Source organism: Ictidomys tridecemlineatus, chromosome 10, assembly GCF_052094955.1.
Source record: "Ictidomys tridecemlineatus isolate mIctTri1 chromosome 10, mIctTri1.hap1, whole genome shotgun sequence".
Lineage (NCBI taxonomy): Eukaryota > Metazoa > Chordata > Mammalia > Rodentia > Sciuridae > Ictidomys > Ictidomys tridecemlineatus.
Genome location: NC_135486.1, coordinates 139204785 through 139232629, shown reverse-complemented (window position 1 = coordinate 139232629; position 27845 = coordinate 139204785). Strand labels below are relative to the sequence as shown.

The window sequence follows — 27845 nt, the reverse complement described above, 5'->3', positions numbered from 1 at the left end:
TCTGGGATCTGGCTCAGTGTCAGAGTGCTTGCCCAGCAGGAGTGAGGCCCTGGGTCCCACTGCTGGTACCACTCCCGCCCCCCCCCCCCCGCCAAAAAAAAAAAAAAAGGAAAAAAGCAAAGAAAGAAGGAATTTCCAACTTTAGATCCTAAGAGTCCCTCCCTCCCAAGATAGTGCCCCACTGTACATTCCTGGTAAGTAAGACACTTAGGTCAAAGGGATGATAGCTGCCAACAGCTGATATCGATGTCACTGGGGGAGCCCCAGGAAGGACGCAGGCTGCAGGAAGGGCCTGAGCCCCTGCTCCCCTCCTACCTAGGTAAGTCAGCTGCTGCTGCAGGTTGTTTGACAGCTGGGCAAACTCTTCCCTCAGGGAGTCATGTCTATCCGGCACTTGGGCTATGTGGCCCATGGAGCGCTTGACCGCCGCCTTCTTGTCCTGGGTGCTCCTCGCCTTCTTGGCAGTCTGCATGGCCTGTGACAGGGTTTTGGTGGGAGGAATGTCCTTGGTGGGGAACTGGGGAGCCAATTCTTCATAATCTACCACCAAGTCTTGTAGCTGCTTGCTCTCCTGATCCAAGGTCGTAGGTTCCGCAGCCCCGCGGGAAGACCCTGCACCCGAGACATCTGAACGGGTCCCAAAGGGCCCGGGGGCAGCTGCAATGGCGGTTTTAGTAGCCAGTTTGCTGGCAGGGGCATCGGTGATCGCCTTGGCAGCAGCCTTGGCTGTCTGGGCAGCTGAGTTGGCAGCCGCAGCGTAGTTTGCAGCCGCTGCAGCAGCAGCAGCAACAGTGGTTTTCAATTGCTCAAGGGCATCCTGGGGACCCTTCAGGTGTGCTTCCGAGGCCCGAGCCATGGGACCCTGATCCTTGGTGGCTTCACCTGGGGAAGGCCCAGCCAGAGAGTCTACCATGAGGTAAGGGTAATATTCATCCCCCTTTTCTTCCACAGCTGGGAGCTCTGGGGCCTCAAGAGTCTGGTGCAACTGCAATGGAAGAGGCCACGATGATCCCAACTCTGTGGCTGGGGGTGGGGCCCTGGGGGGCTGCTGGGAGTCTGATGGACCTGGGCCAGGCTGGAAAAAGTCAAACAAAGGCCAAGTGCCAGCTCCAGGCCTGCCTCCTGGTGGTATGGGCCAAGCTCCTGGGGCAGGTTGAGGTCTGGGTCCAAATACAGGCAAAACTGCTGGCATGAACCCAGGTGTCACATCAGGCCCCACTGCAGGCATGGTTTCAGGCTCCAGCCCTGGCCCAGGCCCACGACCAGGCCCAGATTCAGGCCTAGAAGCAGGCCCAGTCCCAGGCCAAGGCCCAGGAGCAGGCCAAGGTCCAGGAGCAGGCCAAGGCCCAGGAGCAGGCCCAGTCCCAGGAGCAGGCTCAGCTCCAGGAGCAGGCCAAGGCCCAGTCCCAGGCCAAGGTCCAGGAGCAGGCCAAGGTCCAGGAGCAGGCCAAGGTCCAGGAGCAGGCCCAGTCTCAGGAGCAGGCCCCGTCCCAGGAGCAGGCCCAGTCCCAGGAGCAGGCCCAGTCCCAGGAGCAGGCCCAGTTTCAGGAACAGACCAAGGTCCAAGACCAGGCCCAGTCCCAGGAGTAGGCCAAGGTCCAGGAACAGACCAAGGTCCAGAAGTAGGCCAAGGTCCATAAGTAGACCCAGTCCCAGGCCAAGGTCCAGGCCCAGGCCAAGGTTCAGTCCCAGGCCAAGGTCCAGGCCCAGGCCAAGGTTCAGTCCCAGGCCAAGGTCCAGGCCCAGGCCAAGGACTAGGAGCAGGAGCAGGAGCAGGAACCAGCCCAGGCCCTGGAGCAGGAATAGCCCCAGACCCTAGAGCAGGAATAGGCCCAGGCCCAGGAGCAGGAACAGGCCCAGGCCCAGGAGCAGGAACAGGCCCAGGCCCAGGAGCAGGAACAGGCCCAGGCCCTGGAGCAGGAGCAGGAGCAGGAACCAGCCCAGGCCTAGGAACAGGAGCAGGTCCAGGCCCAGGAGCAGGAGCAGGAACCAGCCCATGCCTAGGAACAGGAGCAGGCCCAGGCCCAGGAGCAGGAGCAGGAGCAGGAACCAGTCCAGGCCTAGGAACAGGAGCAGGCCCAGGCCCAGGAGCAGGAGCAGGAACCAGCCCAGGCCTAGGAACAGGAACAGGCCCAGGCCCAGGAGCAGGAGCAGGAGCAGGAGCAGGAACCAGCCCAGGCCTAGGAACAGGAGCAGGCCCAGGCCTAGGAACAGGAGCAGGCCCAGGCCCAGGAGCAGGAGCAGGAACCAGCCCAGGCCTAGGAACAGGAGCAGGCCCAGGCCCAGGAGCAGGAGTAGGAACCAGCCCAGGCCTAGGAACAGGAGCAGGCCCAGGAGCAGGAGCAGGAGCAGAAACCAGCCCAGGCCTAGGAACAGGAGCAGGCCCAGGCCTAGGAACAGGAGCAGGAGCAGGAACCAGCCCAGGCCTAGGAACAGGAGCAGGCCCAGGCCCAGGCCCAGGAGCAGGAGCAGGAGCAGGAATAGACCCAGGCCCAGGCCCAGGAGCAAGAGCAGGAACAGGAATAGGCCCAGGCCCAAGCCCAGGCCAAGGCCCAGGACCAGGCCCAGGCCCAGGCCAAGGCCAAGGCCCAGGACCAGGCCCAGGCCCAGGCCAAGGCCAAGACCCAGGCCCAGGCCCAGGCCCAGGCCAAGGCCAAGACCTAGGTCCAGGCCCAGGCCAAGGCCAAGACCCAGGACCAGGCATGAGGGCCTGAGGTTGACCTGGCACCTGGACACTGCTGAGTAGATCTGCCTGGGCAGGCGGCCAGCCAGTCGGCCAGGCAGTCTGCTGCAGGCCGGGGCCTTGGACGGGCCATGAGACGTGGGAAGGCAACCCGGGCTCCTCCTGGGCCAGGGCAGCCTGTGGAGGCTGGTCTGTGGTCTGCCACTGTTTGGACATCTCCAGCTCTTGTGAAGTGGCTTCCTGTGAAAGAGGAGGCTGAAGAGGTGGGCCCATGCCCCCCTCCCCTCCCCCATTGCCCCTCCTGTTCCTCTACTCACTGGAGTGAACATGGCCTCATGGAGGCCACTCCAGAGCACCAGATCCTCAGCTTTGGGGAGAGCGTGAATCCTGTTCTTGAGAGAATCCTGTGGAGTGGGGTGGGCAGTGCAGGCGTGAGCTGGGGGTGCGTGGCCCTCGGGGGGTCTCACTACCCACACAGAACCAGACCGCCCTCCAGTGGCTCACCAACCACAGTGCCCTCTTCATTTACAGAGAAACCTCCCCACCCTGCCCTGCCCCCTGCCCGAGGGAGGAAGGACAGGACCCTGGCCCTCACCACTTCATGCTGCAGTGTGCTCATCTTCTGGTTCTGCGTTTTCAAGTCCTCAGATAAGAGGTCCACTTTTTCTGGGCATATCTGTCAAATGAGCTGAGTCTGTGGTCTGGAAGACAGGTTCTGATCCCCGTCCTGTTGTTTCCCACAGTGCTAGAGGACCAAGAGCCTGAGAAGGGTGAAGAGTTTCCCAGGGAAGGAAAAGGGATGCCAAAGAGTCTACAGACAAATAAGTCTAGGAAACAACGGGCTAAAAAGCATTCAACAGACTTCTGTACCACAGAACTTATCAGAGCCTTGAATGGGCAAAAGCACATTAAGAATCTCCCAGAGGCAGGGCACAGTGGTGCACACCTATGTCCCGGCAGCTCAGGAGGCTGAGACTGGAGAATCATGAGTTCAAAGCCAGCTTCAGCAACTTAGCAAGGCCATAAATGAGGCCCTGTCTCAAATGAAAAATCAAAAATGGGCTGAGGGGGCTGGGACTGTGGCTCAGCGGTAGAGCGCTCGCTTAATAGGGGCGGGACCCGGGTTCAATCCTCAGCACCATATAAAAAAAATAAAAGGTATTGTGTTGTGTCTACCTACACCTAAAAAACAAATATTAAAAAAAAAATGGGCTGCGGATGTGGCTCAGTGGTTAAGTGTTCCTGGGTTCAATCCTCAATACGAAAAAAAAAAAAGTGGGCCAGGAAGACATCGTTTCTCAAGCAGATTGGTCCCAGGATCCTCTTTAGTGTTTCATAGCATTGCTTCCTGACACTGCCCATCTACTCAAATGGAATCTACCCAGTCTAAGATGGAAGTTCAAGTGCGCCCAGTGACCTATGAAACAGAGGCAACACATTAGTCAGGTAATTTGGAGCAGGTGGTCTAACCTTGGCCACAGTGCTGGCCTGGAGGTTTGCAAACCCAGCTTCTGACCCCACTGTGGACTAGGGAAAGCTGTCTCAGGCTTTAGGGATTCCATGTCTTTCCATGTCATGGTAGAGTCTAGAACAGACTTGGACAAATGGCTCAGAGATGCAGAAGAAGTCAGTATGTGTGCCTGCACTAGCTTTATCCTGCTTCTCAGTATGAACAGAGCTTTCAACAGGAGGAAAAGGTGTTCTCTTTCTGTCGAGTTGAGGGACTATAAGCCTGGAGTTTCTAAGAATCGGGGAGTAGCTGCCTGAACATGAAGCCAACACAGAGGAAGTCATCACCGAGAGGCAGACGCTGAGGGGGCTGAGGGCCTCCATCTGGCTGTGGCTGGAGGTGCCCCTGGACTTTTTAGTAAATGAGAATGAATTCTATTACTTTTCCCAAGTCGGGATGAACTGGGTGTCTGACAACGGACATCCTAACACAGTGGAATAAGGGGCACTAAGGGGTCACAGGGAGCTCGGGAGGGAGGCCGAGGGCTGGGCCAGGAGGGTTCCCTTCTTCTCCCCTCTTGGCTGCATTCTTTGACCAAGAACAGGCTTTCTAGGCCTGGACCACCAGATGTCCACCAGCACGGCCAGTGTGGAGGATGCAGGGGAGGAATTACCTTTTCAAAACAATCCTTCATCATGTTCACGTCCTTCCCAAGGGTTTCAACGGTGACCTTGAGTGGGTTCAGGTCAGTGAGCAGATCCTGCAGGGTCACCATGGACTGAAGAGGGAGAGAAGAGGGGGAGACCCTGAAGTTGGGTGTGGTTATAGCAGAAGGCAAACGAAGTACAGAGCTTTCTGGTGACGGCATAGTCCTGGGGGTCATCTTGGCTCTCCCACAGCCTAGGCTGAAAGTACCCAGAGACCAGCAAGTGCTCCCCAAGACAACAGGGCTGCAAGCCCCGGGCAGACTGGGCGGGAAAGAGGTGTCTCCGAGTTACCCAAAATATCTGCTGCCCTTCCCTGTTTGGTACGTGCTACGGAAGGAGGAAGCAGGCTGGTCCCTAGGGGATAGCACCTGGAGGATCAGAGTCAGGGGAGAAATGACCATGTTTATTTATTTATTTATTTATTTTCTTTAGAAGTTAGGATTGAACCCAGGGGCATTATATCACAGAGGCACATCCCCAGCACTTTATGCTTTTAATTTTGAGACAGGGTCTCACCAAGTTGCTTAGGCTCTTGCTAAATTGCTGAGGCTGGCTTTGAACTTGAGATACTCCTGCCTCAGACTCCCAAATTGCTGGGAATCACAGGACATCACAACCACACCTGGCCTGGATTTACATTTTAAAAAGATCTCTCTGGCTGCCTGTGGAGATGGGCTCTGGAGGGTAAATGGGATACCAGAGGACCAGCAATGAGACTTCCAGGCTAAACTGATGGTTGCAAGGTAAGGCTCAAAGCTCGCTGCACAGTTGACTGGGGCTGCCACCACCTCTTTGTAGGTTTCAGATTTCTCAAGCGTTAGGATATGGGAGAAAAAGTGATAAGTTGAACAAAGAGCTTTGTGCCTAGCTAGGCATTCAGTTAACAAATGGTACAATGACAGAAGCCAGTCCTGATGGATAATTACATTAAGTATCAATGTTTTAAATGTTCGGTTAAAAGGTAGAGACTGGAAGAATGGATTAAAAAAATGTAGTCCTAGCTGGGTGCAGTGGCACATGCCTGTAATCCCAGCAGCTCAGGAGGCTGAGGCAGCAGGATCTCGAGTTCAAAGCCAGCCTCAGCAACTTAGTGAGACCCTATCTCAAAATAAAAGAAAATAATAGCTGGGGATGCATCTCAGTGGTAGATTTGCCCTGTGTTAAATCCCCAGTACCACCAAAACAGGAGGAAGAGGAGGAAAAAAAGGCTGAAAGAGAAATAGGCAATTTTAAAAAGCACAGTTGGCAGCTATCATACCGTATTTCTATTGTAGAATAGAACTAGACCGAAGATCAACAAGGAAACAGAAAACCTGAACAACACTAAACCATGCGGGCACCAACAGTGTCCACAGAACACCCTGACAATGGCAGAACACACACGAAGAGCACTCTGCCGGGTAGATCTCACGGCAGGAACGTTTTAGAACCCGTGTTTGTGCTGACCATAGTGGAATTCAACTAGAAGTCAACAGAAGAAACGTGTGTGAGAATTAACTCTCCTAAATCACAAATGGGTCCAAGAAGCCACAGACAAAATTAGGAAATACTCCGAGACAAACTGAAAACAGAGCACGGCACACCAAAGCTCACAGGCTGAAGCTGAAGCGGTGCATAGAGAGAAACGCATAGTGGTCAGTGGCCACACCGCAGAGGAAGACTTCCCATCAACAGCCTCACTTTCCACTGGAAGAAAGAAGGCAAACTAAACCTAAGCAAACAGAAGTAAGAAAATCACGGAAAGTACAGCGCAAGAGAAAAATCAACAAAACTGACAAACCGTTGAGCTCGATGGACCAAGAAAAAGACAGACTCAAATTACTAGAATCATAAGTTAAAGAGGAGACCTTTCTATTGACTCTACTGAAATAAAAATGGACAAGTTCCTAGGAAGACACAAACTACCAAAATAAACTTAGAAAGAAATTGAAAATGTGAATGGACCTGTAACAAATGATGAGACTGAAGCAGTATTAAAAAGTAAATACCCATCAAAGTCCAGACCCACATGGCCTTACCGCTGACTCCCACAAAACACTTAAGAGGGGGCTGGGGTTGTGGCTCGGTGGTAGAGCACGCCCGCCCAGCATGTGCGAGGCCCTGGGTCCTCCGCACCACATAAAAATAAATAAATAAATAAAGGTATTGTGTCCAACTACAAAAAAAAAAAGAAAAAATATTTTTAAAAACTCTTAAAGAATTAATGCCAACCCTTCATAAACTCTTACAAAAAAAAAACAGAAGGGGAAGGAACACTTCCAAACTGATTCAATGAAGCCAGCATTATACTGATACCAAATGCAAAGACAAAAGAAGAAAAGAAAACTGAAATATAAACACAAAGTTCTCAAGAAAACACTAGCAAACTGGATCTGGCAACATATAAAAAGAATTCTATACCATGGCCATGGGGTGGATTAACCCCAGAGATTCAATTAATTCAACATCCAAAAATGAATTAACGTAATATATCACATCAATAAGAAATATGTTATCAACTTTATTTATTTATTTATTTTGGTACTGGGGTTTGAACTCAGGGGCACTAGACCACTGAGCCACATCCCCAGCCCTATTTTGTATTGTATTTAGAGACAGGGTCTCACTGAGTTGCTTAGTGCCTCGCTGTTGCTGAGGCTGGCTTTGAACCCACAATCCTCCTGTCTCAGCCTTCCATTTTAAAAATATACAATCATCTCAATTGACACAGAAAAAGCATTTGATAAAATACATTCTTACATGAAAAAAAAATTCAGTAAACTGGGCGTGGTGATGCATGCCTGTAATTCTAGCAACTCAGGAGGCTGATGGAGAAGGATTGCAAGTTGGAGGCCAGCTCTGGCAACTTAGCAAGACCCTGTATCAAATAACAAAAGGGCTGGGATGTAGCTCAGTGATGAAGTGCCCCTAGGTTCTATCTCCAAAGAAAACAGAACAACAACAACAAAACAATACTCAGTAAATCAGGACACTTCCTCCACTGGATAAGGGACATTTACAAAAGACCTCGAGTTAGAGCTCAGGGCTCAGCAGCAGAGCACTTGCCTCGAGTGCTCAATGCCCCAGGTTCATGTCTGCTATGAAGGAGAAGAAAAAAGAAAGGGGAAGAGAAAGACAGTGTGGTACGGGCACAAGCAGATCAATGGAGTAAAACTGAGAAGCCCAGAAATAAACCCACCCAGCTACAGTCAGCCGATTTCCAACAAAGGCATCAAGATTGATCCAGTAGGGAGAAAAGAATCATCTGTTGAACACATGGCACCAAGACAAAGTAGCTGTCACCATGGCCTGTGGCTGTGGTCCCAGGTATCTGGGAGGCTAAGCCAGGAGGACTGCTTAAGACCAGGTGTTCCTGGTCAGCCCAGGCCACTACTGTTCATAGCAGGGCTATGTGTAGTGAACTAATGAACCCCAACGTCCATTAATCAGTCAGCTAAATGTGGCATGACTCATACAGCAGAATATCATTTGATAAAAAGAAATAATAATGTGCTGATGGATGAACCTGGAAAACAATAAGGTACAGTGAAGGATTGGGAACTCAAGCAGGCACAAGAGGCGTCACTACTGTGGATTGAGGGGTTCCTTTCTGGGTATTGAAAAATGTCCTAAAATTAGACTGTGGTGACAGTGGCACGGCTCTGTCAATACCCTTAAAAATGCATGAATTTTTTGGTAAAATGAAATACCTCAATAAAGCTGTAAAAACTGCATTTGTGTTTCAGAAACGATGGGAGGAAATCTCAACACTGTCTACGTAGAGTCAGGAGTCACTGCTAATTTTGTTGGGAGTGACAGTGGAATTATGGGATGGGTTTCACAAATTCTCATTTGCTTAAGGTGGAAAATGTTTCTTAGAGAGACCTCCAATGTGGAGACTATGGGTCAGCAGCCTTCCTTCCCTGCTCCTCTCCCATGGTAGCTGTGGGCAGCCCGGAAATGGCCAATCAGAAGCTGACCTGGCAACAGACTCCATCAACCAGTTTCCTGCCGGCAGAAGCAATCGCCCTGTCAATTCATCTCAGCCTGGACCAACCAAGGACAGATGCCCCTAAACTCGGCTCAGCCGGCGGCTGCTGTCGGTGGTGACAATTCAGATGGCCTAGGCCCTCCTACCTCCAGCTGCCCTTAGAAGCATTGCGCTCGCCCGGACTTCCCTGGCCCTCACCCTTTGGCAGACCGGTGAGCCTCGCCCTGGGAGCGCCCCCTAGTAAACTTCTTTGGGTGCCTTATTCTTTTCTTTTTTTAATATTTATTTTTTAGTTGCAGTTGGACACGATACCCTTTATATGTGGTGCTGTGGATGGAACCCAGGGCCTCGCACGTGCTAGGTGAGCGCTCTGTCACTGAGCCACAACCCCAGCCCCTGGTGCCTCATCCTGTTCCGTGGTTCCTGGTCTCGCACACCTTATCTGCTTTCTAGAGACCTTCACAGATCTACTGATGCTTCCTCTATCCTCCTATCTTCCTGCGGGTGACCAGGAGCCAAATATGCTGAGCAGAAATTACCCTCAACCCAGCCCAGATAAGTGCCGGGCAAGGCCCAGAAGAAATGGCAGAACCCTGTGGCTTGCCCTGTGGGAAGGTCACCCATGAAAGGAGAAAGGCTCTCTCCTTCACGTGGCTCTGTTCTCCTGTGATGTGCACACCCAGCCCAGACTGTAGCATGGGGACATGCCTTGGACTCCTGTTTTAGGGAACAAGGCACCAGAAGAACCCTTGGGGGGAGGGTCAGGTCTTTTTTCTGACCAGAGCCCTCCAGGCACAGTTAGGGCTTCACTGGAGCTGAGAAAACTGACTTCCCAGGAGCTGAACTGTGGCATGTCCCACATGGCGCCTGGCGTGGCACTGCCGCCTAGGCTTATCCGAACATGTTCCCATCCCCCCAACTTGCCAGGCACAGTGGCCTATGCCTATAATCCCAGCAACTTGGGAGGCTGAGGCAGGAGGACTGGGAATTCAAAGCCAGCCTCAGCCATTTAGCAAGTCCCTAAGCAACTTAGTGAGTCTCTCAGTTGTCTCAAAATAAAATATAAAAATATAAAGAAGGCTGGGGATGTGATTCAGTGGCTAAGTACCCCTGGGTTCAATCCCAGGTTAAAAAAATAAATGCAGAGAGAACTCTTCCGAAAGAAGAATAATATCCAGAATCTATAAAGAACTCAAAAATTTTAACACCAAAAACCCAGTGGGGGGCTGGGGCTGTGGGTCAGTGGTAGAGCACTTGCCTAGCATGTGTGAGGCACTGGGTTCCATTCCCAGCACTGCATATAAATCAACAAAATGAAGTCCACTCACAATTAAAAAAAAAAAAAAAAAACACCCAATGGGCAAATGAACAGCCATTTCTCAAAAGAAAAGATACCAAAGGCCAACCAACAAAAATATGAAAAAATGTTCAACACTGTTAGCAATTAGGAAAATGCAAATCCAAATTACTGAGGTTTCATCTCACACCAGTCAGAATGGCAGTCATCAAGAATACAAATAATGATAAATGCTGGAGAGGATGTGGAGGAAAAGGAACACTTTTACGCTGTTGGTGGGACTGTAAATTAGTATAACCACTATGGAAATCCATACGGAAGCTCCTCAAAGGACTAAGCATGGAGTGGGGCTGGGGATATGGCTCAGTGGTAGGGCACTTGCCTAACATGCTCCAAGTCCTGGGTTCAGTCCCCAGCACTGCAAAAAAAAAAAAAAAAGACTAGGCATGGAACTACCATAGGACTCAGCTATACCATTCCTCAGTTTTATCCTAAAGAATTAAAGTCATACTACAGTGATACATGCATACCCAAGTTTATAGCAGCACAATTAACAATAGCCAATCTATGGAACCCAACTTGGTAATTGTCAGTAGATAAATAGATTAAAAAATGTGTTATATATACATAATGGAGTTTTATTCAGCTATAAATAAAAATAAAATTGTCATTTGCAGGAAAATGGGTGGAACCGGAGAACATTATATTAAATGAAATAAGTCTAACTCAGAAGGTCAAAGGTAGTGACGCTAGAGAGGAACAAGGAAAAGAAAGGTGGGGGTGGGGGTGGTGGTGGGGGTGGGGGAATCTCGTGAACATCAAAGGGACATCAGTAGAGAAAAGGGACCACACAGAGGGAAATGGGAGGGAAAAGGGAAATACTGGGGAATAATATTGGCCAAATTAAATTGTTATATTGTGTGCAAGTACCAATATGTAACAACAAATCCCACAATTATGTAAACTATAATGCACCAATATAAAACACGGGAAGAGGGGCTGGGGATTTAGCTTAGTGGTAAAGTGCCCCTGGGTTCAATCTCTAGTATTCCCCCACCACCAAAAAAAAAAAGAATGCTGGCTCAGGCTAGGGCCCAATAAGGGGGTCCAAAGCAAACACCACCTCAGACAACCACATCCAGAGCTGTGGAAAATGGGAATGCTAACGTCACCTCCCGGGGAAACTTTCCTTTTCATTACTGGGGACTGAAGCCAGGGCCTCACACATGCTCGGTAAGTGTCCTACCACTGAGCTGCAGCCCAGCGCCTCCACGGCACCTTGGGAAGGTTTTGCCGTTGCTCAAGTGTTCATCACTGTTATGGTTTGGGTGTGAGGTTTCCCCCTAAAGCTCTTGTGTCTCTGCAGGAATAGTCAGAGGTGAGGAGACTGAATTATGAGAGCTGTAATCTAGCCAGTCCGTCCTAGTGTGAATGAACTGACTGGGTGGTAACTGCAGGCAGGTGGAGCGCGGCTGGAGGCAGTGGTCACCGGGGCCTTGCCCTGGAAGGGTGCACTGGCCTGAGACTCCTTCCACTTTCTCTGCTTCCTTGCTGCCATTAGGGAGCAGCTTCCCTCTGCCATGCTCTCCCGCTATGATGTCCCGCCTCACCTGGGGCCCAGAGTAATGGAGCTGACCATCCATGGAGTTAGACCTCTGAAACTGTGAACCAAAATATACATTTCCTCCTCCATGTTGTTATTTTGGTCACAGCCATGACTAAAGCAATTATTATTAGACCCTGATTGGCTAAAACCCCAACATGTCTTCAACACATTTAGGCAACAGTATAAAATACCCCAAAACCAACTGAAACGAAAATGCATTTCAATCTGGGTGACACACTGCAGGTGTTCTGGTTGTTGCAAAACAGAACAAGGAGTTCTGAAATAAACAAGCAACAACATGTTGGACCCACAACTTTATGAAAGCAGCATTATACAGAACAGTCTTAATAATAGCTCACAGCATCCTTCATCTTCCCCTGTGGCTGGCCACCAGGGATTATCATTACAGATGGGAAAACCAAGGCCTCAACCAGGTGGGCCGGGGAGGGTCAGGCTGCTTGTCTACCACATGTAGAAACCCAGTCAGGGAGGAACCTGGGAACCTGCAGTTCTGGAAAGGCTCACTAGGGGGAGCTAGTGCACAGCCACCAAGGGGCAAGCTGGGTTTCCCCTGCAACCAGCTGGAGGTTAGGACAACCAGGCTGAGCTGGGAGCCTCCAGTATTGTTGTTGATTTTTTGGGGGGGGGGGCTTTTTTTTTTTGGTTGAACCCAGGGTGCTCCACCACTGAGTCATATACCCAACCCTTGTTATTCTTTCCTTTGAGACAGGGTCTCACTAAGTAGCCCAGGCTGGCTTGAACTCACAGTTCTCCTACCTCAGGCTCCTGAGTTACTGGGTTATTGACACCACCACTCTGCCAGGCTGGGGAGCCCAGGCTTTCTAATCCAGAAGTCTCAAATGGGGCAGTAGCATCTGGCAATGTCTGGAGGACAGACTTTGGCTTGTCACAACACGGGGTGCTGCTGGTGTCACTGGGCAGAGGCCAGGGGTGCTGCCTGACCTTCTACAATACACAGAACACAAGCCATAGGAATTACTCAGCCCAAGTGTCAATAGTGCTGAGAAGCCTTGCAATCTAACCCTTAATAACAACTTGCAGTGGGGCACAAGTCCTCAAATCTGGTGGTGTGTTGACCAACAGAGCCAGTCCCTGGACCATGCCTATGGATCCCAGTCCGCTTGCTGCCAAGAGGCCTTCCCCCCTCCTGGTGTCTGCCCTTGTTTCCCAAGCACTATGTGCTCTGTTTGGGGTGGGTGCTGAGACCAGCAGGCTCTGATTCTCCATTTTTGGCCTGTGCCTCTTGGGGGTGCCCAGTAAGGGCAGCAGAGGACACTGGCACAATCAGCCCAGAGCAAGGGGCTGCCAAGGTACAGTCCAGGTGGCCCATGGCATCAACACAGCGTTTGGTTTGCCAGCCTCAATGGCTGATGGGTACAGACACTTAGCTAAGCAGCTTGCTCTAGAACCAGCTACCATGGCAACTCCCTTCAATGGGTCGCTGTGGTAAGCCATTGCAATGACTTTCCAACGGCAGGGACATTCCTTATCTGTACAAACAGGCCTCTAAGGGCTGCATGGTCAAGTCCAAACCTGTTCACGAGCCCTTTCATGAGCTGAGCAGGTGACCCTGTTCAGTGCTCAGGACATTCAAGAGCTCTAGAAGTCACTACTTTGCCCAGGTTCGTCTTGAACTTATTGGCTCACCCCACCAGCCCTGCATCGGCCTTCGGAGTGCTGGGACTCCATGCGTGTGTACTGCTCCTGGCTAGCACTGGTGTCTAAGCCCAAGTGCCTGCTGTGGCTCAGCCTTACCAGCTCTGCTCCATTCCTGTTGGTGTGGGATATCTGCTTCCATTAAACTTCAACCTCTGGTGTCTCCAAATTGAGAGCTCATCTCTTATAGACAGCATTTAGTTAGGTCATGGGGTTTTTTAAATGAATTCTGCCAACCTGCTTTTCATGTGGTAAAAAACACATAACAATATTAAAGAGTGTGATCCCGGGGCACTTGATACAGACAGAAGTATGACCGTCACCGCTCCTTACTTCCAAGACATTTTGTTCCCCTGAAAGAAAATCCTGTCTCCATTAGCAAACCACTCCCTCTCTCCTTTCCAACAGCCCTCATCCCATTTCTGCCTGCGGACATGCCCCTCCTGGCCATTTCACGTAATTGGAATCACGAGGTTCGGGGCCTCTGTGCTGGCTCCCTCCCTCCATTCAGCACAAGGCTTGTGGCTCCCCCTGCACCGCTCTGCCCCTCTTGCCTGACAGGGCCCAGGCTTGGCCAGACTGAGTCCTCCTCCCTCCCACAAACCCAGAGCTCAGGTCCTCAGATCCTGCGGGGCCCTGGGCTGGCTGACTCGCTGAGACTTCAGTCCACCTCTTTCCCTGCTCAAGTCAAATCTCAATAAACGGACTGGGCACCTAAAATATGTTGAGCTCCGTGCTAAGCACTTCCTGGGCACTCTCATCCAGTGTGAATTCTTGCTACAACCTGGGAGGAAACCATTATCGACTATTGCTGACTATGACCAACCCCACCCTTTCCGGCTGGCAAGAGGCTGTGTGCCTGCTGCTCACAAACCCACAGGGCCCAGGTTTCTACCGGCTTCTCCGTTTTGTAACACTGACCTCAAGTAGGTTACAAAACCCCTCGGTGCCACTGTCTTCTCACCTGAAAACTAGACTACCTGCCTCCTGAAGTTACTACAACACTTAAGGACCTCTCAGATGCACAGCATTTAGTCCATCTGGCACTTGGTAATTGCCTCACGAAGTTACGAGACCCTCCACCCACCAAGCAGCCACGCCCGCCCCACCAGCCCTGGAAGCTGGCCTATTCTGGATGTTCTGTATAAATGGAACAATGCAGCATGTGTCTGTTTGTGTCCGGCTCCTTTCCTCAGTACTTGACAAGTTTGCAATCTTGGGAGTTTTGATTCTGCCAGGCTCCAAGGTCTGGCTCTACCCTCCCTCTGTAAAGGGATGCCCACCATGAAGGAACAGGGAGCGGCATGCTTGGGAGGAGCGCTCAGGGGCTGAGAGGCTTCTACAGCTGGGCTTTTACCTTGGCCATGGCTTCTTCATTGCCCTCCACCATCTTTCGGAGCTTGATGAGATGCCACAGGTCCTCGGCAGGCCGTTTGGTCCCCTGGCTGCCCTCCAGCAGCTGGGCAGTGGAGGGCAGGTCCTGCAACCCAGCCAGTTGATTCTCGATCCTGTCGAGGCGGGTCACCACACCGTCAAAGACGTTGCTGAGTCGCTTCATAGGGTTGACTACAGGCTGGGAATCTCCTTCCCCAGGCACAAGCACCACCTGCGAGGTCTGGAGGAAGTCCTCATCCCCCGAGAGTTCCTTCTTGAGCTCAGCCATTTGAATGTGCTCCAGAATGCCCTTGATCAGGAGGTGCAGGGCCCTGAAATTCACCACCCCACACTGTGGTATGGCAATGTTGGTCAGTTCCATGAATGTGAGTGAGAAGCTCATCTTGCTGGGCTGGGTTGGTGCGGCTAGGCTTCTTGGAATCCTTGGGGACAAGTGGTGGCTTCCTGTGGTCAAAGAGCTGCACAAGCAGGTCTTCAGAGGCTCGGAAGGCAGAGAGTCACAGTGGTCAGGGAAGAATGGCCTCTGTCCTGGCCAGAGATCAGATCTGATTTTCTGGTTGCTAGGACACCAGAGAACATGGTCAAGTGGGTATGCTTCCGAGAGCCAGGAGCAGGTGGTGCTCCTGGGTGAGCCACGCCCAAATAGGAACTTCATTAATATTTAATGACTACCTGAATAGTGAACAGGCAGCCCTTCATTCCAGCCCTCGGCTTGTGTAAGGCTGATGACCCTTTCCAAGAGGTATGCAGGGGAGTGAGGGAACATGCATCTCAGAAGTCTCTAGAATCAGAAGACAGATTTCTTGGAGTCAGGAAGACCTAGGTTTTAAGAAAAGAGGACATAGAGAGAAGAGTCTGAAGAACTAAGCTGGTTCCTTGGCAGGGCCAAACGCACACCTAGCTGCTCCAGTTTCTGGAAGGGGAGAGCAGGGAGGTGAGTGGGCGTCATTTGGTCTGTCCTGCATGTCCCTGTCTTCCTGGATGATATCGCCCTTGCTGAACCCTGCTCTGCTCCCCACATGAGCTGGGGCTCAGTAAGACCCCAGTTCTAATCAGGGTCTCAGTCCTGCTCTGAGTCTGAAGGCATGGCCAGGAGCCAGTGGCTGCAGGGTGAGGAGGCTTTGTGGGGTCCTGTGACTGTCAGGCTCTGCTGGGTCAGTTCTGGGTCCCAACAGCAGTCTGCTTGTCCCCGTCTTCTAGTGAAGCCTGCAGGGAAGTTCCTCCATTCAGTGCCACCCTGAATCTCACATTCCTGGTGCACAGCATGCAAGATGGCCTGCTCAGGATTCCCACTGGCTAAGGACCAACCTCGCTGGCTTCCCTGAAGGAACTCTGGAAAGCAGAGTTTGACTTCCTCAGACACTCCCCAAACCACCTACCATGGACCTGATCTAACAGCTAGATTAGTCAGTGTTCTCCAGAGACAGAACCAACATCATACACTCTCACAGACACGTGAGAAGGGACGTGTCGGGGGAATTGTCATTAAGGAGGTTGAGAAGCCCCACTGCAGGGCATAGACACACTAGAGACCCTGGGATGTGGTGAGCATGGCTCAGGCTAGGTCCCAAGGCCTCAGAACCAGGGAAACCAATGGTGTAACTCTCAGTACAAGGCCAAAGGCCCGAGGTGGGGGTGTCACACAGGAGTAAGTCCTCTCTCCTGCCTTTGGGCTCCAGGATGTGCTTGTGTCCAAGGTCAGGAAGGGAAGAATGTGACCAGTGTCTAAGTTACACAAATGGATACTTGGTCTTTTTCCTATATTTTTGTTCTCTGTGGGTCCTGGCAGGTTGGATGGTGCTCACCCGCATCAACGGCAGGTCTCCCCCACCTACCTGGCTCAGGCTCACCCACCAATCTCTGGAAGCATCCTCAGAGATAATGTCTTTTTCTAGCTATTCCTGAATTTATTCAGCCAAGTTGTCCCCTAAAACTGACCATCATATGCCCTCTTATTAACACCTCTAGGATCCCCACTGTGTTATAGGACCTAAAAATTCAAGGGGCTGGGGCTCAGTGGTACAGTGCTCACCTAGCATGCACGAAGCCCTGGGTTCGATCCTCAGCACCACATAAATGTAAAATAAAGAGATTGTGTCCACCTAAAACTTAAGAATAATATTTTTTTAAAAAAATTCAGGGCTGGTGGATGCTATGGCCTAAACATGGAGGACTGAGGAACTTCCGGATAAGGGGGCTTAAACATGGACATGCACCTGAGGAACTTCCGGATCCTGGGGCTTAAACATGGACACCTGAGGCACTTCCGGATCCTAGAGCCTAACATGGATGCCTGAGGAACTTCCGGAGCGGGGTGGGGGGGTGAGAGGGGGCGCCTTACATGGACGTGAACCCAATGAACTTCCTGATTCTAGGGCTTAAACATAGACGTGCGCCTGAGGAACTTCTGGATGTGGGGGCCTAAACATGGACGCCTGAGGAACTTCCGGTCCTAGAGCCTAAACATGGACGTGCATCTGAGGCACTTCCGGATGCTTTGACCTAAACATGGATGTGTGCCCAAGGAACTTCCAGATCCGGGTGCCTAAACATGGACGTGTACCTTTGGAACCTCCGGATCCAGGGCCCTAAACATGGATATCTGAGGAACTTCCGGATCCGGGGGCCTAAACATGGACACTTTAGACACTTCCGGATCCGAGGGCCTAAACATGGACATGTCTCTGGAACTTCTGGGTCCTTGTGCCTATAAAGGGCAGGGCGTGACTCTCAGAAGGGATGTGGTCCATGAAGAGGAGTGGAGTATGGGGCCTGTTGGGGGGCAGACTAAGCTGTCGCACCCTGAACTTGAATGTGATGGTGGCCTCACTTCCCTGCCTTCCCCTGGATGTCACTTCCTCCCCTTCCAGGAGGTGCCGGGGAAGAAGTGAGACGAGGCACAGGGGCCAGGCCCTGAGGAGGGACACAGTTTTTCTCCTCACTTAGCCAGGCGCCCGGCCTGGCTGGGGACAAGGACGTCTTGTGACACTGGCTGCCTCCTGCATCCCTGCCCCAGGACCTCAGGGACCACAGGTGGGGACAGTCGTTGATTCTCCCCTGGCCACTGACCCTCAGTCCCGGGGTCTGCCCAGGGAGAGTTCTGTCTCCCAGAGGGTCAAGGGGCCCCTGTGACCTGCTGCTCCTTACCCATCATCATCCTGGGTGAGCACAGTTCACAACACCAGACGCTACTGAGAGTGACATCTTCTAGATGGGCGGCTGGGGACTTTGACTCTGTCCCAAGGCCTCAGACATTGGATGATCCCCCCCAGAGACAGAAAATAACCCCACATTGCCCAAGACTTATTTTTAAGCTTTGGATTCTGAAATTTTCCTGCTGCCACCTTCTTTGTGAAGTCAGTTTTTTAACAGAGACGGTATTCGGGGTGGGGGTGGGGGACAACAACATGGAGTTAATCAAACCAAGCTGACACATCTGGTCCTCCAAGAAAAATCTGGATGGGAGGGAGAACAGCCATTCTCAACTGGTGAAATAGTGAAGTTCCCTTGTCCTTTTTTTGTGTAAGAAAAATAAATAATGTGATGTTAACTCATCAAATGATTTTGGATGAGTGCTTGGCTCATAGGAAAACTGATTCTGTTTTATGGAATGAAGTGTTACCTGATTTTAAAATTAAAAATGAAGCCAATTAGGGTTGTTAAAAAAAAAAAAAAATCAGGGCTGCAGTTGTGGCTCAGCGGCAAAGCACTCGCCTGGCACGTGAGGGGCCCTAGGTTTGAATAAAAGTATTGTGTGGGGAAGGCTCCCGCCTGGCCAGCTCCTCCAGCACCCAGAGCATGGCACCCTCCTGGTCCTTACCTTGGGGGTGTCACCTCCCTGCCAGGCCTCAGGAATATTCAAACCAACCTTCCTGAGGGAACTATGGGCACCCAACCTCTTTGTCCTTACAAAGCCCACACTTCCCACAAGCCCTGCTGGTTCCCTCTGCTCCCCAGTGGATCCCGACCGGGAACTGCAGTGTCCTTCACTGGCCTGAGTGTGTGTGACTAATGAACTATGTCCAGGGTCAGTGTTGGGTATCCGGCTGTCTGCTACTATTGAGGGCTGGTTTCCCTCCCTCCAGAACAGGTAGGTAGAGGCGATCAGAACACTCTCACGGTGTGCTTCCTTGATGCAATGGGTCAATAAATGTAAATTTGTCCAACCACGGGTGGGCTCCTGGTGGTTGTGGCTGAAGGTAACTGAGATGTGATGAAATCAAGGATCTGGAGACTGGAAGGATGCTGGAATAGCCAGCTGGGCCCAATGTCACCATAGTGTGTAAAACAGAAAGGAAATGTGAGGGCTCCAGCCCTCCCAACAAGGACCCTGCCACCCCATATCCTCTCAGTAGATTTCTTGTCAGCAGAATTAGCTTTAAAAAAAAAAAAATATATATATATATATGAACCTTTATTTTTTAAAATTTATTTATTTATGATACTGAGGATTGAACCCAGTGCCTCACACATGCTAGGCAAGAGCTCTAACACTGAGCCATAACCCAAGCCCCAGAGTTGGCTTTTGCTGCATCTGACTACAAATTCCAGCTAGTCCGGTAGGGTGGGAACACACCCCTGCTCAGCCTGAGCCACAGTGGGCCTGCCTGGAGTCGTCAAGAAGAACCTGCAGGTGCTCTCCTGACATTCTGGAGTAGCCATAAGGACTAGTTCACAGCCCTGGAGGGTTCAAGTCTTCCCATTCATTTTCGCACATTGTCCTACTTCAGTTCAGAGATTCTTGAATGTGCAGATCAATGTGGTGCTCAAAAGAAAAAAACTATGTGTGTGTGTGTGTGTGTGTGTGTGTGTGTGTGTGTGTGTGTATTTAGTTGTAGGTGGACACATACCTTTATTTTTATTATTTATTTATTTTGGTGCCGGGATCAAACATGGTGCCTCATGCATGCTCAGCAAGTGCTCTACCACTGAGCCACAACCCCAGCCCCATTGTGGTTATTTTCTTAAAAATAATTTTGGGAAGCTTGCTTTCTTTCTCTTTCTTCCTTCCTTCCTTTCTTTCTTCCTTCCTTCCTTCCTTCCTAGGGATTGCATTCAGGGGCACTTGACCACTGAGCCACATCCCCAACCCTATTTTGTATTTTTATTTAGAGACAGGGTCTCACTGAATTGCTTAGCACCTCATTTTTGCCGCAGCTAGCTTTGAACTCATGTTTTCCCCATCTCAGCCTCCTGGGCTGCTGGGATTCCAGGCATGCGCCACTGTGTGCAGCAGGATCCATTAATTTAAATTCATTCTATTTTCCCTCTCTTCTTTGGGTTGCAAAATCCCTATCAATCTAACTTCATGCTTCCCAATTCTTTCTTCTACTACTCCACCCTTGTGTTATAGATGAGGAAATTTAAAAATTTAAGTGATTTACTGAGGTTCATATGGTGAAGAAGTGGCAGGGCTAGGACTTGGACTCAAAGTCTCAGCTGTCACCCTGTCAATCATTCTCTCAATAATCATTCATTGCATAAACATGTACTGAGAGTTGACCAGCGCCAGAAACTTTTCTAAGGGCTAGGGAAAATCAGAATTCCTGCTCTCACCAAGGAGAACTACAACAAATAGGTGAAAATGTAAATAAAGACCCACGGGTGATGGTAAGTGCTGTGAAGATAACCAAGTGGACAATGAGACAGTGGCCATGCTGCAAATGCTCAGGGAGCCCCCTCTGTGGAGGGGACACCTGGGTTGAGATCTGAAGGGAGGGTGTTTCTGGAGCTCATTCAGGGCAGAGACCTTTCTCTACTTTCTAGTACTAGGGAGTACTAGAAAGTAGTATACACAGCCCAGCCCAGTACATAGTAGGTGCTCAGGAAATATTTACTAACTGGATGATAGCTCCAAAGGAGCTGTCAAATCTCATGGGCCATATTAATGATAGAAATGTTATTAAATAAATTTGGTCATTCATGTTTCTTACCATTTATTTACATTTGAAGATCCAGAAATGCCAAAGGTTGGCAAGTATATGAAAAGCAGAACCTTCCTATGTTCTGGTGGAGCGTAAACTGGCAGAGCTGCTCTGGAAAACTTTTTGTCAGGCTCTACAAAATGGAATAAACACACACCTTATGACCCAGCCACCATATCCCTAGATGGGTTCCCACAGAAATATTCACATTCCACGTGCTGAAGTGTTTGTGACAGACTATTCACAGCAGCCTTAAATCCTCACCTAGGACCACCCAGATGCCTGGGAACAGCAAACAGACAACTGGCACATTCACACAATGGATTATTAGACAGCAATGAAAATGCACATTGACAATGGCATGCCACAATAGGGATGACTTTCCCAGCTATGAAATAGGCAGAAGCTGCTATATTCAAATGAGTTCACACTGCATGAATCCATTGCTGTCAAAAGTACAAAGATGGAGAAAGCTAAGCTTTGGTGCGAGAAGTCAGGAGAGTGGTTGTCCTCAGGTGACCTCAAGGCTTGAAAGAGAAAATGAAGCAGAGTTGCTGGGGTATGGTCAGTCTGGAAATTCACCAAACCACACACACTTCTGACAGGAAGTGTCAAGTTCTTGTCAAGTCTCAGGAACTGCTACAACTCTACTGTTGACCCCACACGGCAGCTCCCCCGGGGGGTTGCTGACTCGACTCTGGTGGGCTCCTTCCGTGTCCTGCACTGGGTATGAAAGGAGCTGGCCTGAGTGTGAGACTTCCTCACCCACCCCCATCAACCTGATGCATCATTAGCTTGAACGCCTCAGACAAAATCTTATGCCCATTTTGAGCACTTTCTGGCAAGTATGGAGCCAGGCACTTTGCATAGACACCTCCTTTCATTCCACGAAGAACCTATATGAAGTTTACCTCTGTAGAGAGGCGGGACCAGCCACGGCAGAGCCAGGTGTGCCTGCTCCTCACCACCCTTGCTGCTCTGCAGGCCAGGGTACGAGGCAGCACACTGAGGCTGGAGGAGTGGCCGCTGGGGCTGCCCTCAGGTGAGGGGAATCTATGTTTCCTGGTCGCCGTGTCACCCTTCCACCACCATGCTCTGCCTCGCCCAGGCCCAGAGCGACAAAAGTGGCCTTCTACAAAATGGCACCTCTGAAACCATGAGCTCAAATAAACTTTTCTTCCTCTGTGTTGTCCTTGTCAGGTCTTTTGGTCACAGTGTTGAAAAATCTGACTAAAACAAGCAGTCACAGAGGAGACTGAAGGGTGGGGGGTCTGACCTGGTACGGGGGCACCAGTGAGTGGGCTTGTGAAACTCACCAAACCTAACACTTGTGTGCACTTTTCCTTGTGGAGTTCCAGCATAACACTCAGGCCTAATTTTAACTTTAGACTAAAGAAGTAAGTTAAGAGGGTACATATCACCCCTGGGACTATCGGGCCAGGAAAGGCAAGGGGAGCCTTGCAGCCAGCAAAGGGCACTAGCGTCAGGAAGACACAGGGCCTTGCTTCCTCACTCCTGGGCCACTTCTGCACAACCTAGGAGCAGACAGCAAAGGTGTCTGGGATAGGGGAGGCCAGCCCTGCTGAGGGCAAGGGGCGTTTGTCCAGTGGCACCAGGATGAGCTTCAGGTGGCAGGCTACTGAGTGCCAAGGCACCTGTCACTAAAGGTGTGCTGGGCCCTGGCATAATGCTGCCCCAGTTTTAGTACAATCTGGACTAAAAATAAAAGGCAGTTGGCTTTGCAGCACATGCCTGAGGATAGGGGTGAGGCTCGGGTGCCAGGGGAGAAGGCTGGTGACGTAAAAGAAGCTGCATTCTGATGTTCTCCAGGAAAAGATGAGACAAACAGATACATTTTGAGGCTGAAATGATCCCTCAGGGACAGTCATGGGCTCCTGATCTCAGGTACACACAGGGAGGATTCCAGAGCAAGTGACACAAATACGTGGCCCTATCTTTGTAAGGATATGCTAGCCCTTCCTTTGTTATTTCATTGTAACTGAATTCTTCCTAAATTGCTTTTAGTATGGCTTCATCCCCCTCTTTCTGGTAACAGCTGTATTACAACATAATTCACATTTCAGTTCACCTGTTTAGAATGTAGAATGAGATGCCTTTTAGGGTGTGCAGATATATGCACCACCATGACGATCAATTTTTAAAGTTTTTACCAATCTAAAAAGAAAGCCTGCACCTCTTAGACTTACACCATTTCCCCTGAAGTTCCTGGCCCTAGTAGCCACTGATTTTTGTCTCTATTCTGGACATATGATACAAATGGAATCCGGCAGCACGTGGCCTTTCTGACCAGCTCCTTGTGTTACCGCTGTTTACCCATGACAAGTCCCTGCTTCCCCGAATGTTGAAGTATAACACCAGAGAAGCACGCCAAGGCAAGATTAAAGTGGAAAGTAAAAGCTTTATTAAAGCACAGCAGAAAAGTCTTCTCCTGGAGGAAGAAGGGGACCCAAGAGGTGGAATCCGTGGAAGGGAAGTAGCTAAGATCTACTTTCAGCTTTCCCACACTCCTGTTGCATTCCTGTCTTTGTTCTGTTATCTTGCAGTGATGGAATGAAGATGGGAAGGCCCAAAGGGTGGGGGGACAGGTGGGATGAAAGAGTAATCTGGGCAGGAAGGGCTTTTGGATTAGCATTTCCATGTTTGCTGGGAGCTGCTTCATTAACATTTCCTTGGGATGGGCTCTGGGCCTTGGGGACATTTCAATTTCCCCAAGAGCTACTCTGGTGGACTCCATTTTCTATAATGGCCTCCATTCTTGATTTTACTTGATATTAGACTCTATTTACCTAACTACACTAACTACCTATTTGTAAATCTGGCTTCATTCCCCCCTCTAATTTTGGGAACTCCTTACTGCTGTAAGGAAAGGGGGCGATGACCATTCTGGCTTCTTCAAGCTGAAAGCGGGTGGTGTTGAGCAGACAGTTTTGGAGTCCCCCTTTTTTAAAAATCAGTGTATCGAGTGGTCCCTGATAGAAGTCTGATTGAGAAGTAACAGGCTGGAGGGCCATTTGAGTGATGGGTGGTCTATAAGAGAAACAAGAAGTTATTAGTACTGGAACTAGATTAATGCAACAATAAATGCCACAGCATAGGAATATGCCAATGAGTATGATGACAATGAAAGAGACTAACAATGTTTTCCACCAGGAAATACCAGAAAACCAAGAGCTAAGATATTGTTCCCATGACAAGGTTGGCAAGGACATGGCTTCTGTCAGAGCATGTAAATTTTTAAGGATATTTGTCACATTGCCAGAATTGTCAGGGATGTAAACACAACATTCAGATTTAATAATGGCACAAGTACTGCCTTGAGCTGCAGCGAGGCCATCTAAAGCCATCCAGTTTTGTAAGATGACCTTCCTCCTAAGTGTTATTTCAGTGTTGAGGAGAGAGATACTTTCCTCAATATCATGGAGGGCAGTTTGAGTATAATTGTTTAAAGACTCTACATGCCACATTACATCTTCTAAACCAATTTGTGGGATAAACTGTGAAGCTAGATGATCATGCCAATGAAACACAGATCATCCCTATCTATGTTTAAGATTGGGGAGGTTTGGGCTGGGGATGTGGCTCAAATGGTAGCGCGCTCGCCTGGCATGCGTGCGGCCCAGGTTTGATCCTCAGCACCACATACCAACAAAGATGTTGTGTCCGCCGAGAACTAAAAAAAATAATAAAAAATAAATATTAAAAAATTCTCTCTCTCTCTAAAAAAAAAAAAAAAAGATTGGGGAGATTTGCTGGCTGTTGAGCTGGTTCCTTCTTTTGTGTGACCACTCCCAGGGCTATTCCTCCTCTCGCAGTGACAAATAGGTTGAATTTTTGTTCAGTAGGTAAACTGAGGGCAGGAGATTGGCGTAAGGCCCCTTTCAGTGCCTTAAAAAATTTAATGTGTTCTGGTTCTCATATAAGGGAAGTTGTTCCTTGGTGTAGTACCTCTCTGAGGAGGCTATAAAGAGACTTAGCTAATTCCCCATATCCAGGGATCCAATGCCTACAGTATCCAGTTATCCCTAGGAAGCCTCTAAGTTGTCTTATGGTTTGAGGTAGAGGATACTGTCCTATAGGAGTTATTCTTTCTGGCCCTAGTTTGCGGGTTCCTTGAGACAGCTGTAATCCTAAATATTGAACTTGTTTTTGGCACAATTGAGCTTTTTCTTTGAGACTTTATAACCCTTATCAGCTAAGAAGTTTAAAAGTTCTTTAGTGGCTTCCAGACATTTCTTTTAAGTAGAGGTACACAAAAGTATGTCATCTGCATATTGTAGGACAGTCAGAGATGTTTTATCTCTGAAGTCTGTTAAATCCTTAGCTAGGGTTTGGCCAAACAAATGAGGGCTATCTCTGAACCCTTGGGACAATACTGTCCAAGTTAATTGAGATCTGCTTATCTGGTTCCTCAAAGGCAAACAGATATTGTGATTGGGAGTCTAAGGGTATACAGAAAAAGGCATCCTTTAAATCTAACACAGAAAACCAAGCAGCAGCTGCTGGAATCTCAGATAACAGAGTGTATGGGTTAGGAAATATAGGGTGGAGAGGAACAACTGCTTTGTTAATTATTCTCAGGTCCTGAACTAGTCTCCATTCCCCATTTGGTTTTTGAATTCCTAAAATGGGTATGTTACATGGGCTTTGGCAGGGCACTAAAAGTTTCTGTCTTTTGAGGTTCTGAATGATCTTCAATAAGCCCTTTTTTGCCTCTGGGCATAGGGGATATTGTCTCTGATGTGGAAAGACAGAAGGATCTTTTAAGACTATTTAGGTTGGAACTGCACTTTTTGCCCATCCAATTTTGCCTTCAGTAGCCCACACTACAGGGTTTATATTACATTCTAATAAAGGCAAATAATGATCCTCGCAGTCCCAAATTCATTGTAATGGATGTCTGAAGTTTTGAAAGTAAGTCTCTTCCCAATAAAGGGGTAGGACATTCTGGGACTATTGGAAATGCATGAGAAAACATCATCCCATCCCACTCACAACTCAGTGTGTGTGTGTGGGTAAACTTTCTGGTAATAGGCCATCCAGACACTCCTTGTATCGTTATAGTATTAGAGGAAAGAGGTCCGGGGTAAGAGGTGAGCACAGAATAACTAGCACCAGTGTCTAAGAGGAAATGGACCTCTGGCCTCCCTACAGAGAAGTGTACCCGGGGCTCACCTGCAGTGATAGGAGTTACTGGAGCCAGAATTGAGCCTGGGCCCCATCAGGCCTGTGTGAAGGAGTCTGGCTTCAAGGACCTACACCCCTGAGGACAGTCACTCTTCCAGTGATTACCTTGACATTTAGGGCAGGGCTTTTGGGGTGGCTGCTTGGCTATTGGGCAATCCTGTTTGAAATGTCCTTCCTCTCTGCAATGGAAACAAGTTCCTTTTGTGGATTGAGGAGCATTTAGTCTTCCTCCTTTTTCACCCTGGGAGCTTACTCCTCTAAGAGCGAACACCAGTGCTTCAGTACTTTTTCTGTCTCTGCACTCTTTCTCCTTTTCCTTTTGGTCTCTATTATAAAAAATGGAAGTAGCAAGTCAGAGGATGTTATCTAAAGATTGATCAGGGCCATATGCCAATTTTTGTAACTTCCTCCTAATGTCTGGGGCTGACTTGAGTGATAAATTTGTCCTTTAAAAGTAGTCGGCCCCAGGGCTGGGGATGTGGCTCAAGTGGTAGTGTGTTCAGCTAGTATGCGTGAGGCACTGGGTTCGATTCTCAGCACCACATAAAAAATAAAATAAAGATATTATGTCTGCCTTAAAAAAAACTAAAAAATAAAAGTATTGGCCCTCTGTGGATTCAGGATCCACGGTGGTGTGTTTTCTCATTGCCTCCCTGAGTTTCTCCATGAAAATAGCAGGGCTTTCCTGGGGTCCCTGAATACTTTCTGAAACTTTAGAATAGTTAATGGGCTTTTTGCTTGATTCTCCTGAGGGCCTCAAGGGCCAACATTTGGAAATGTCTAATTTTCCAAGCATCCTGTTCAGCATTTGAGTCCCAGTCAGGATCATTTCTGGGAACTGCCTGTGCTCCGATGGATAATTGGGTTTGCTCCTAGTCTGTTCTGCTGGGGCAAGAGCAAGGTGTACGTCATCCCTAAATTCTTCAGCTGCTTTTAGGGCTGCTTCCTTCTCATTGAAAGTCAAAATATGGTTGAGTAATAGCATAATATCTTTTCAGGTGAGGTCAAACACCTAGCATAAGATTTGAAATACCTCAATATATTTATCTGGGTCCTCCGAAAATCTCCCTAAGTCTGTTTTTATTTGCCTTAGGTCTTGAAGGGAGAAGGGGGTATGTACTATGATTGGTCCAAATTCTCCTCCTGGCATCTCCTGGAGAGGTAATATATTTGATCTGTCTATTGGGGCAGATGCAGAGAGGCCAGGATATGGAGGACAGGAGGGCCGCTGTTGCAGACCAACATCTGATGGAGATTTTGTGGGTCCTCCTGATTCTTTCTCCTCAGTAGGTGATTCTTTTAAGATTTTTCTCTCTTCGTGGCAGATATCATAGCTAAGTCTACTTTACATTGTTGGCATAATTTGGGGTTTTCCCTTAGGACAAATAAACCTGGACCTATGGCACCTCACACCATTTCCATTCCCTTTTGCAAATTTTTATCAAGCTGTAAAATTATACTAAAATTGATACTTCCCTCTGGTGGCCAGGATTTTCCATCAGGGAGTTTGTATTGAGGCCAGGTCTGGCAGCAGAAGAAAATGAGGTGCTTTTTCTCAAGTGTCTGTGGGTCAAACTTATCCCAATTTTTCAATATGTAGGTAAGTGGTGTACCTAGCATATTGGAGAGAGAAGCTCCCATCTGAGTGAGAAGAGAAAAAAAACAGGACTCGGGTACATGCGATGCAGAAAACTGTTCTCATTAGGGATGTCTCCCTAAGCTTGAGCTTCCTTGTGGTCCAGAAAACTCTCACCTTGCTTTGCCAAGGGTGTTTCTGGGCCCCTTTGGCAAAGTGCTAGGGTCCCAGTTTGCCCTGTGCCAGAGACCCTGGGAGGATTCAGACTTAAGGGGCTTACTGCTTTCCTCCCTGCCACTAAAAACCCACAGCAAAAGAGAATTGCGCACTCTTCTTGTTGCCTTTTTGCTCTATA

General features: G+C 49.3%; 1 protein-coding gene and 1 long non-coding RNA gene across 8 annotated transcripts in view; one reads left to right on the top strand and one right to left on the bottom strand.

The window, feature by feature from the left end:
- Nucleotides 1-27845, bottom strand: part of C10H16orf96 (chromosome 10 C16orf96 homolog) — a 59030-nt gene that overhangs the window by 23404 nt on the left and 7781 nt on the right. The window contains exons 1-5 of one of the 7 annotated variants that reach the window (XM_078024870.1): nucleotides 14748-15401; nucleotides 4807-4911; nucleotides 3279-3359; nucleotides 3001-3087; nucleotides 316-2923 (exon numbers count right to left, since the gene is read on the bottom strand). In XM_078024870.1, the coding sequence (XP_077880996.1) occupies nucleotides 316-2923; nucleotides 3001-3087; nucleotides 3279-3359; nucleotides 4807-4911; nucleotides 14748-15167 (3301 nt within the window). In that variant the 5' untranslated portion in view covers nucleotides 15168-15401. Of the gene's footprint in view, nucleotides 1-315; nucleotides 2924-3000; nucleotides 3088-3278; nucleotides 3360-4806; nucleotides 4912-14747; nucleotides 15402-27845 lie in introns of those variants that run through there. The other 6 variants (XM_078024868.1, XM_078024867.1, XM_078024869.1 and 3 more) reach the window with 6 other exon arrangements.
- LOC144367672 (uncharacterized) lies at nucleotides 777-9888 on the top strand. The gene is made up of 3 exons (XR_013427209.1): nucleotides 777-916; nucleotides 8763-9022; nucleotides 9104-9888. It is a non-coding gene; the product is annotated as an uncharacterized LOC144367672 (long non-coding RNA).